Source organism: Phragmites australis, chromosome 8 (genome assembly GCF_958298935.1).
Source record: "Phragmites australis chromosome 8, lpPhrAust1.1, whole genome shotgun sequence".
In the NCBI taxonomy this organism is placed as follows: Eukaryota; Viridiplantae; Streptophyta; class Magnoliopsida; order Poales; family Poaceae; genus Phragmites; species Phragmites australis.
This window is the reverse complement of record NC_084928.1, coordinates 31,876,869-31,887,644: the sequence shown is the minus strand read 5'-3', so window position 1 is coordinate 31,887,644 and position 10,776 is coordinate 31,876,869. Positions and strand designations below refer to the sequence as shown.

At 45.5% G+C, this 10,776-nt stretch overlaps 2 protein-coding genes across 2 annotated transcripts; one reads left to right on the top strand and one right to left on the bottom strand.

The window, feature by feature from the left end:
• Nucleotides 1-3,199: 3,199 nt before the first annotated feature.
• LOC133927078 (GDSL esterase/lipase At4g26790-like) lies at nt 3,200-8,343 on the top strand. Its single transcript, XM_062373349.1, has 3 exons — nt 3,200-3,751; nt 7,031-7,520; nt 7,942-8,343. Exons 1-3 carry the CDS (start codon nt 3,269-3,271, stop codon nt 8,133-8,135), a joined length of 1,167 nt encoding a protein of 388 aa, XP_062229333.1. The 5' UTR covers nt 3,200-3,268; the 3' UTR covers nt 8,136-8,343.
• LOC133927077 (serine/threonine/tyrosine-protein kinase HT1-like) lies at nt 8,273-10,407 on the bottom strand. The gene is made up of 3 exons (XM_062373348.1): nt 9,489-10,407; nt 8,873-9,328; nt 8,273-8,755 (listed from the first exon to the last, which is right to left on the bottom strand). Exons 1-3 carry the CDS (start codon nt 9,966-9,968, stop codon nt 8,504-8,506), a joined length of 1,188 nt encoding a protein of 395 aa, XP_062229332.1. The 5' UTR covers nt 9,969-10,407; the 3' UTR covers nt 8,273-8,503.
• Between the last annotated feature and the right edge of the window lie 369 nt (nt 10,408-10,776).

Sequence of the window (10,776 nt, the reverse complement as noted above, 5' to 3'; positions counted from 1 at the left end):
CAACCCCAACAGCTGGCAAAGTAATCGGGCACTTCCGGTGTGCATGTTAATCCCTACAATAAGACACACTTCTTACAATCAACAACCTAATGCCAAATATGCAAATGATGGACTATGCTCATGATGGAATTATGCCCATGACGTAACTGAACTTACACATGATGGAATTATGCGCTTCCGTGGAGTGATGCATCCATCATCCTCGTAAGGGAGTCAACTGCTATTGGTGATCAAAAGGCATTGAGGCGTTGGGAAATCAATTGGTGTCGGGTGGAAAATGTGAGTGAGAACGGTGTTAACATGGGCATCACCGTCGTGGGAATGAGGAAGCTCGTCGCTTGTGTTTGTTCTAGACCAAGCCGGGTTCATCAACGCTACGCAGGGCCCCTTGTCGGCCACCCTCATGGTATACATTGCAGAAGTTAGGCCTCTGGTGAAAGTGGTGTTCGGGTCGTAGCTCATCTATGTCTCCTCCGACAGCACGGTTGGGCTGGTGTCCTCCCCGATTGAGTTCATAGCTGGAGAGTGGTTTTGGCAACGCAAGAATGCCAGCCTTGAGTTCAACAAGCGCTCGCCCCACAATTTCATCATTGATGTTGTGCAGGCACAAAATAAGGATGCATCGTCGTGTCCTAGGTCCCCCATCGAGGCCATTGCCGAAGCGCCACAATTGAGGCCGTTGTCAGAGTTCGTCATTGACGTTGTGCACACGCAGAACAGAGTCACGCAATCGCGTCCTGGGTCCCCCGTCAAGGCCATCACCGGAGCTCCACAATAGAGGCCATCGTCTGTCCGTCGCTATTAAGGCTATCACCATCGTGTCATGCCGCACCGCTTGGGGAGATTGATACCCTCGCCGTCACATGAAACAAACCCTGCGAAGGGGAAAATTTAGGTCGTGCGTTCGAGCAAGAGGAGGGACCAGGTCGTGACATACTGAAATGGCAAAGGGGGTTTTCTACGAAATGTGTGTGGTGGGATGGAGGACTCCCTTCCTGCCGTTGGATGTGGATCAGATGGCCTCTAGTCGGCGTTTGCACCATTGCACTGGATGAAACGTTTGCACCAAAAATTTCACCTTGATAGATTAGTCACTCATACATTCACTACGTGAAAAGAGCTCAAAATTGACAGGTCATAATCGTTATGGATAACTGGTGTCGCATCCATCACCCCGAATGTGTCACTGATGACTAGTTATAAGTGACGGGTAAGGACTTGTCACCAATAAAATCACTGGTGATTGGTCAAAACTTAACATGTCACTTATTAAGGTCATAAGTAACGGGTCATAACTGTGACCCATCACTTATGACTGATTTATATTTTTCGCATTTTTTGGACAAAAAAATTAAAAAAAAATTTACCTGAGCCATCCCAACGCATGCCTATCACCACTGGCCACGGGTCACTTATATTTTTTCAGCACTATTTTCTGTCATTGCGTCAAGCGGGAATCTAACCCACCACCTCCCCTCGCGCGCGCGTGTTAGCACCTCAACTATCGTATGTTTTGATGATATCGGATATTTTATCTTTTTACCTTCTTTGTCGAAGGTCATAAGTGACAGGTTGTAATGTTGACCTGTCACTAATGACTGATTTTTTTATTTTACATATAAAATTTATATTAATATTTACATATAAAATATGTATTAATATTTACATATAAAATTTGATAGGTGACTGGTTAGAATTTACCTATAAAATTGTATTGATATTTTATGAATTTGTGAATATCTCATACAAACAATCGCAATTTGATAGGTGCCTCGAAGTGCATCTGGTAAAACGGCATAACTTTTGCATATGAACTCGGATTTTGAATTTTTTTTTTACTCTACGGACATCTACAGACAAATTTACATCCGTTTCAACATTATTGGGTTCGGTGATTTTTTTTAGGCCCAAGACGGCTTGGAAGATTGAGTTCTCGCCCTCTGAAATTTCTGCATCATTTTTGGAACGCGCGTTTGTGTCCATAACCGTCACCTCTTACATCAAACTTGAGCAGAAATTATATATATTTCCTATTCTAATGCTTCTTAGATGATAAAAATAAGAAAAAATAAAAATAAATAAAAATATTAGTGAACTAAGTATCTATGACTATTATCATCAGTGACGGGTCATGTTGTGACCCGTCACTGATGTCAGGTTATAAGTGACGGGTCACAACTTAACCTGTTACTTATGAGTGCCCAAGGTGATCCGTTACTTATTACTTGTCATAAGTGGCGGGTCACCTTAGGCCAGTTATAAGTGACGGGTCAAAGTATACTTGTCATAGTTGATGGGTCACCTTACACCACTTATGAGTAACGGATCAAGTTGTGACTAGTCATTTATGACCTGACATAAGTGACAGGTCATATTACAATCCGTCACTAATTTCGTATCTATTTTGTCTATATTTTCACGTAGTGATTTGAACATCCACAATTCCTGCCACTTGTGTATCTATATTTTATGCTCACATATCATGATAGAAAAACAAGATATTTGAAGTAGAAAGACAATTCTTTGCCACCAAAATTACTTTGACATTTAGATTTTCGGTTGGCATCAACCAAACATCTACAACACCAGCCACACTCCACCAGCGATTACAACAATAAAACACAACAAAAATAGACCGTTGCGGAGGGGAAAGGGGCAAGCGAGATAGGTAGGTCGAAACAGATGCATTCGGTTTGGGCTGGACATGTGCCTGCTAAAAGAGGGGTAGTCATTTCCTGGCCATCCCAATTCCGATTGATTAAGTATCTATTTGTTTCGAATGCAGATTGTAAAATATAGTTTATAAATTGTAAAAAGTTAGATGATAAAAACTAGATTACATAATCTGCATAAGCTGATGAAAGACAAATTACTAAATTGTTATAATTTAGAGGCTAGATTATTGAAATTGGATTACATAATCTGTTTATTTATTTCAGCTTACAGATTATGATCACAATCTATGATCTATAAGCTGAAACAGACAGATATATCATGTGATACTGCACACTAGATCTAGGACCATTTTGAGCCCAAAGGGAAAGTTGGAGCACTAGAATGACCCGTTTGATAGTTGGTGGACGAAATTGAGCAAAGTTCAGGGACGAAACTAGCTATTCTACCTTCTCTAACAAATGACAGATATGCGTTGGTTGATGCAACTTTGAAAGGCCCCTCCGTCTGTTAACACCAGCCTCTACGTACGAGCTCGTCTGCCGGGGACCCAACCGCCGCCCTGTGGCCTCGATTTAATGGCCACTACCAGACGATGCCCGCAGCTGCAGAGCACACCCGCGCACCGTGCCAGCCGTACAGACACACCCTCGAGCTCTCCACCTCCGCAATGGCGTCGCCGCCCACCCGTCGCCGGGCCAGCGTGTTGCAGGCGGCGTTCCTGCTCGCCCTGTGCTGCTGCTGCTGCTGCAGCGGCGGCACCTCGCCGACGGAGTCGCCGAATGTGCCGGCGGTGATCGTGTTCGGGGACTCGACGGTGGACACGGGCAACAACAACGCGATCGGCACGACACTGAAGAGCAACTTCCCGCCGTACGGGCGCGACATGGCCGGTGGCCAAGCCACGGGGCGATTCTGCAACGGGCGGCTGCCGCCGGACTTCATCTCCGAAGCGCTCGGCCTGCCGCCGCTGGTACCCGCCTACCTCGACCCTGCCTACGGCATCCAGGACTTCGCCCGCGGCGTCTGCTTCGCCTCCGCCGGTACCGGCCTCGACAACGCCACCGCCGGCGTCTTGGTACGCAGCAACACCCCCATACAGATGATTGTTCATACTGACCTTTAATTACAAAAAAGAGAACAATTTTGCCATTTCGGTCAAGCGATTACCGATTGTGTGATCCTTGCGGCGCTCTGCACGACTGCAAGAGGGGAGATGTGCGTTTGGCAGCACATCTGAACATAGCAAGTTTCTTAGCAGCCGTGATGCCGCTTTCTTCTTTTGTGGCACGTCAAAATGGCAGGAAAAGTTGCCGGGAGAAGATTCCGTGAGCCATGCAGGGCTTCAAACGGCAGTTGAGTAGTTGAACTTTCCTTTCGTTATCTTGTTTGGGAGGGCGAGGAAGAAATGGCAGGGGAAAGCCTGCAGTGGTCTTGCAGCTCCGGGATGGATGGTTGATGCTACAGCAGTGTTTGAAGCCCTGGGCCATACTCACACTGCATTTTTTTTTTCCTCAGCCTTGTTGTTGGAAAGAAGACTCTGCATATAAGCAGTCTCTTTTCTTCTCAAAACATGCAGTTCAAAGTTCAAACCTTGATTACATGGCGACGATTAGATTAGGTATAGAGAATTAATCAATCACTGACATGATGGTCCATGTTACTCTCATCTACACATTTGCTAATATGTTAAGCATCCTCTTCTTTAATTTGTACGACAACCGCTTTCTTCCTCTTCCGGCAACCAACAGCAGAAGCATTGAAATTGTTGCATTTAGTGCCTGGAATAGTTGCGGGCAGTGCTTTGAAGCTGCAATCCATAACGAACTCCAGCGTTTTCAAGATTCAGTGGCACGGTTGGTCAGCCAACCTGTAGCGACCAGCAAATCACTAGAACATTCTTCATTGTATTTTGTGCCTCTTCGTCTATCTCGTCTTCAGTCATTCAGTGTTGTGCTGTTGTATACATAGGCACCTACTGCCCAAACTTATCGTATCAGTAGTTCAGTACATCCGTACTAAAAATATTTATTCTGCAAAATTGCTTTGTTTTTCACTGAAATGAATTTCTGAACTTCTGCTCCTGTCCTTTACTTCTGATGACGTGCTGAAGAGGCTAGTGACTCATGGTATGCTAGCCGCTAGCTGCTGGAAAGAGCTGCGAACAGTTCGTGGCTGCTATTGAGAAAAGGTAAGGCCAACTCTAACCTACAGTAGACGCACAGTAATGCGGGAGGCTTCCGTGCGTCCGGAAAGCAGGACTTTTTTTCAGCTGCAACAGTAATACGGGTGATAGGAACGGTAATTTTGTCGGTTCTCTCTCAACTCTTTATTATTTATAGAGTATGTTAGTGGATTTGAGAGAAAAAAAAATAATAAAAGATAGAAAATAGAATAACTGTCACAGATAGAAAAAATAGAGATATTATAATAGTGTTAGAGAATACTGTAATAATATTATAGAAAATAAATTTTTAAATACCTGCTGAAGATAACAAAAGAATAGATTTGGAACGTCACAACCAAAAACGCTGCTGTGGCCAGACCTTTATGGATCAGGGCTGCCGTATCTTATCTCTTCTTTTATCACAGGTATTACAACTTGATTACAACGAGTAAGCTTACCCACGCTAATAGATATTTGATTAATTATATTTTATAGACTTTTTATTTAAGTACTTAATTTTTATAATAATTTGATTTATTTTATAATATTTGGACTCTTTATTTAGATATTTTGCTTTCCAAATAGTACGAAATCGATCTACTAATTTTTAATAATTTTTAATTCTAATATTATATAATAATTAATTATATTTGATATAGGCTATTTGGTTTAGTCCAAATCGTTAGATATTCATAATAATGAGTGATATAGTTTTTTTTTTCTTTTTTTTTTATTAATGTGATAATTCTATAGTCTTAAGAGCGAACATGGTGGCTCTTTTTTCACTTCAAATAATATAACTAGCAAGGTGACACACACTAATAGAGTGGCTAGCCTTGCTGTAATATTTTATCACAATATTTTTTATTAAAAATTAGTCTTTTTATAAGGTTAGTGTCATTTAGTTACAAAATATATAAAATTATAAAAAGAAATAAAAATTATGTTAGTGAAAAAAATTATTTATGCTCCAAACTTGTACTCGAATCATATACATGTATTGATTCGAATTGTATACATTTTGATCAAGTGTCAAAATTGTGCATCACGTGTAAGCAATCCAACCAAAATTAAAATAGGTTTGTCTTACCTGCATGCAGTGATTTGCCTGCTGCCTGCTTGATGTGACAACTATGAGCTACACGGTACTTCTTAATTTATTATCTTATTAAGAATTTTGAAATTTTTTCATTATTTTTCATTATGAATTTTAGCTATTGATTCATTGTATTTTACATGGACTATTTATTTAAGTATTTGATTTTATAATAATTTTATTCTTTTTATAAGACTATATTTGATATGGATCTTTATTTTTTTCTATTCTAACAGTAATTTTAATTATGATTTATTTTATTTTATTTGGATTCTTCATTTAGATATTTTGTTTCCAAACCGTATAGAATATTTTTCTATAATTTTTAGTTTTAAATTTAGTTATTTATTAATCATATTTGATATGGACTCTTTGGTTTCTTAATTTATGTATTTATTACTCATATTAAATATGAGCTATTTGATTTAATCTAGACGGTTAGATATTCATTACAATGAGTGGTCCGATCTTTCTCTTTTTTCCGATTAACATAGTAATTTTGTGACCTTAAGAGCGAACGTGGTGACTTATTTTTCACCTTAAATAAAAATATACTGTAATAGATAGATAGATAGTTTGTTTCCAACTATACCTTGATACTGATAGTTTGTTACCAACTATACCTTGATACGTACAAGTTACCTTTCACACCTTGATGTACAAGTTACGTTTGTACAAGTTAGCTACGTTAACAGCTATCAATCAGCGACAGCTAGCACTGTTTGCTAGGGGATGTAATGGTGGTTCCTGTAGAATTATTGAGCACATAGTAATTTCGTTCATCGCTCCCAACTATTTCGGGACAACACAAACATCCCTCCTCGGCCGCAAGAACTGACACGCGAATTCAATGGATGGACGTACATACGAGCTCTGAGCGAGCGTCGTGGGAGGCATTCAAGCTCTGCATCTACCCATCTGCAGATCTGGCCACTATGCCCAGATCAAGATTCTAGCTAGACCGTGTTGATTCGCGATGAAAGTTCACATCGCATCGACCATGATTCATGACTGCATGCTAATTATCTCCACGAGTCCTTAATCTGATCTGACGAATGCAATTTCTTTTCTTTTCTTTCCCTGCATGCGCGAAGTCAGTGATCCCGCTGTGGGAGGAGGTGGAGTACTTCAAGGAGTACCAGCGGCGTCTCCGGCGGCACGTCGGCAGCAGCGAGGCGAGGCGCATCGTCTCCGACGCGCTCTACATAGTGAGCATCGGCACCAACGACTTCCTCGAGAACTACTTCCTGTTCGTCACCGGCCGGTTCGCGCAGTTCACGGTGGGCGAGTTCGAGGACTTCCTCGTCGCGCAGGCGGAGTGGTTCCTCGCCGAGATCCACCGGCTCGGCGCGCGCCGGGTCACCTTCGCGGGGCTCAGCCCCATCGGTTGCCTGCCGCTGGAGCGCACGCTCAACACGCTCCGCGGCGGCTGCGTCGAGGAGTACAACCAGGTGGCCAGGGAGTACAACGTCAAGGTGCTCGACATGCTCCACCGGCTCTGCGCGTCGCGGCCGGGGCTCAAGGTCGCGTACATCAACGTGTACCAAAACATGCTCGACCTCATCAACGATCCTTCCACCTTGGGTGAGTTGGATTCGATCATTTATAAAGGGGCCTGTTTACTAGAGATCCTCCTGATCTAAAGTTTTCGAGAAAAATGATTTTTTCTTAAAAGTGGTTTTATAAGTAAATTTTATAAAAAAAAAATGATTCTGTGAAATGAGTGAATAGGAAGAAGTTGATTTTTACAGCTCCAAACATCTAGTTTTTTTTTAGTGAATCATTCACACAGAATTATTATGAGAGTTAAAAATTATAAATTTTTGTTAGGCTCAGCTTCCACTAATTTCACTTAGAAACTAGTAGTTTACTTTAGCCAATGTTTGGAACACAGGAATTTCACCGGAGTTTTGCAGGAATTTCACGGGAACAGTTCGATTTCAGTAGGAATCAGGAAAAGCCCCCGCGTTTCAAACATTGATCAATTGTCGTGTGCACCTGACAGGGCTGGAGAACGTAGAAGAGGGATGCTGCGCGACGGGGAAGTTGGAGATGTCCTACCTGTGCAACGACGCGAGCCCCCTGACGTGCGAGGATGCCAACAAGTATTTCTTCTGGGACTCCTTCCATCCGACCGAGAAGGTGAATCAGTTCTTCGCCAAGAAGACACTGGACGTATGCTACAAGGAGCTCCTGTGATGCATCCCCACTGTGGCTAGTGACATGAAATATATTGTGATCCGGTTGGTCAAAATGTTGCTAATCAATTGCCGTGTATAGGATTCGTCGAGAACGATTCGATGCATTGCTCCGTTTCGATGCATCAATTCTCTCGGTTTAAATTATCAAGAAGATAAAATGTACGCATTTCAGTTACACTTGGTTCCGTACGTTCTTTATGTCATTTGAGATAGATATATACTTCCTAGTCTCTCAGACAAATTAAGCAGAGACAAATAGCAGCAGCAGCCGGGTGTAGGCACAGTTACAGTGTGAATGTGTGATGCATCCTATCCTGAAGATCAGCAGCAATTTAGCATATATTTGTACGTGTGATACTGGAAGGATCACGCATGCACCGGTATGGACAAGTTGTTGGTGATGCACCCCATCCTGAAGATCTTGGCGAAGGAGCGCCAGAGCCTGAGCTCCTGGTGCGCCATCACCGGCGTCCCCTCCTTGACGCAGTGGTCGTACTTCTCCAGCACCGACACGATGTAGCTGAACTCCGGCCGCCTCGCCGGGTTCGCCGACCAGCACCTCTTGATCAGATTGTTCAGAACCGGCGGGCACGAGCTCGACAGCGGCGGGCGCAGGTTCTGAATGAATTCAAACACTAGTCAGAATTGCACTAGCTACTACACACTGATCATTCGATATATTCAGATTTCAGACGGAGATTCAGTGAGAATGAAGCAATGCAAGAGCAGAGTAACCTTCTCGGAGGCGGCGTAGGCAGCCTGGACGGGCGTCATGCCCTGGAAGGGGAGGAGGCAGGTGGTGAGCTCCCAGAGCACGATGCCGAAGCTGTAGACGTCGACCTTGCGGGTGTAGGGCTTCTCCTTGGTCATCTCCGGCGCCATCCACCGGTAGGTGCCCTTGTTGCCCTTGGTGGCCTGGCACCGGGTCTCGAGGCAGGACGTGCCGAAGTCGGCCACCTTGACGCGCATCTCGTCGTTGAGCAGCAGATTCTGGGACTTGAGGTCGCGGTGGATCACGCCCTGCGCGTGCAGGTACTCCATGCCCCGCGAGATGTCCAGCGCCAGCTTCAGGATCGTCTCCGGCGACAGCGAGTACGGGTCCTTCTTGTTCAGGTACATCCGCAGCGTCCCCTGGGACATGTACTCCGTGATGATGCAGTACACCGGCGGCTTCTTGCACGCCGCGATGAACTGCATGCGCGCAAACAGTTTTTCTGTCACGACAAGGCTCATGGCGTATAGATTTGTGTACGGAACCCTCTGCATCTTTCTAGGACGGGCTCTGTGCGCGGAAAATGCAGGGGAACTACACAGTAGGAGTAGGATGATCGAGATAGAGCAATGGGGTGACCTGCACAACGTTGGGGTGGTAGAGGCGGGAGAGGAAGGCGACCTCGGAGTTGAACTGGTCCTCGAGGACGGCGCGGCGGGCCTCGTCGCGCTCGGGGATGCGGACCATCTTGACGGCGACGGCGCGCTGCTTGTAGATGCCGCGGTAGATGCGGCTGTTGGCGCCGGAGGCGAACTTGTTGCCGATGAAGAGCTGCGAGAGGTCGGCCATCCATTCCTCCCGCCGCCCGCTGTCCCGGGAGCCCTCGCCGGCCGGGCCCATGACCGTGTCCAACAGCATCGACCACGACTCCATGCTGTCCCACCGCTTCTTCTCCATGTCGTCCGCCTCCGACGGCCACGGGCTCTTCCCCCTCCCCGACGTCGACGGGGACGCCGCGAACAGGCTCGTCGCGAACGGTAGCGACGGCCGCCGGGGGGACGCCGCGGCCTGGCCCGTGTCCCCGCCTGCCGGCCGCGGCAGCCGGAAGCAAGAAAGCATATGGGGCGCCGGTATCAAGAATCGCACGACGCAAACGGCATGCTGTCGCCAGTATCAACACGACACAGCGACACGCCGGAGGACGGTCGCGCCGCCACCGCGAGCATTGCTCGCCGCACCAGCACTACACTGACCGGATACTCACGACTCGATCCAAAGCAAAGTATCTCTTCTTCCCACCAAGCTAAACACGCACCAGCACTACACTCGGATACTCACGACTCGATCCAAAGCAAAGTATCTCTACTTCACACCAAGCTAAACAAGATCCCGAGTGCTCATGCCCATGCAAAGGCAAGCCTAGATGCTTACGAGGATACAAATGGCAAGGAAGCGAAAAAGGGCGCGCGCGCAGCTGCAATAAGGAGATGCTTCTTCCTCCTCCTCTCCTCTGGCACCCTTCAGAAGCGAGCTGAGAACGCTAGCTGCTGTTGTTGACTCGAGAGATAAGCTAGAAAGAGTAAAGGTGCTCAAGGATGTCTCGTGAAGAAGCAGTTCAGAAAAGGCCACACCTTTTCTCTTCCAGTTGCTAGATCGGTGCGTGCTCACCTTCTGATGATCAGCTCAGCGTCTGCAGCACATGAGAGATATCTACAACAAAAAAAAAGAAGTGTTGGGAAAAAGATATCTTCAAAAAAAAAGGGAAAAAAAGGAAAAGCTTCGTATGACATGATTTGCAGTGAGACACTCAGCATAAAATGCGTCGGAAAAGGGTGGTGTCGAAAGGAACAAGGAGCAGATGCGTTCTACGTAGTTTGCGTTCTCATCGGCATGGAGGCGTTTTGGGGCGAGAAAGAACGACGCGCCG

Coding starts and splice junctions, on each gene's coding strand:
- LOC133927077 (XM_062373348.1), bottom strand. CDS start 9,968: ATGCTTTCTTGCTTCCGGCTGCCGCGGCCGGCAGGCGGGGACACGGGC. Junction 9,329..9,488: donor ACCACCCCAACGTTGTGCAG/GTCACCCCATTG, acceptor GCGCGCATGCAG/TTCATCGCGGCGTGCAAGAA. Junction 8,756..8,872: donor CCTACGCCGCCTCCGAGAAG/GTTACTCTGCTC, acceptor GAATTCATTCAG/AACCTGCGCCCGCCGCTGTC.
- LOC133927078 (XM_062373349.1), top strand. CDS start 3,269: ATGCCCGCAGCTGCAGAGCACACCCGCGCACCGTGCCAGCCGTACAGA. Junction 3,752..7,030: donor ACGCCACCGCCGGCGTCTTG/GTACGCAGCAAC, acceptor GCATGCGCGAAG/TCAGTGATCCCGCTGTGGGA. Junction 7,521..7,941: donor CAACGATCCTTCCACCTTGG/GTGAGTTGGATT, acceptor TGCACCTGACAG/GGCTGGAGAACGTAGAAGAG.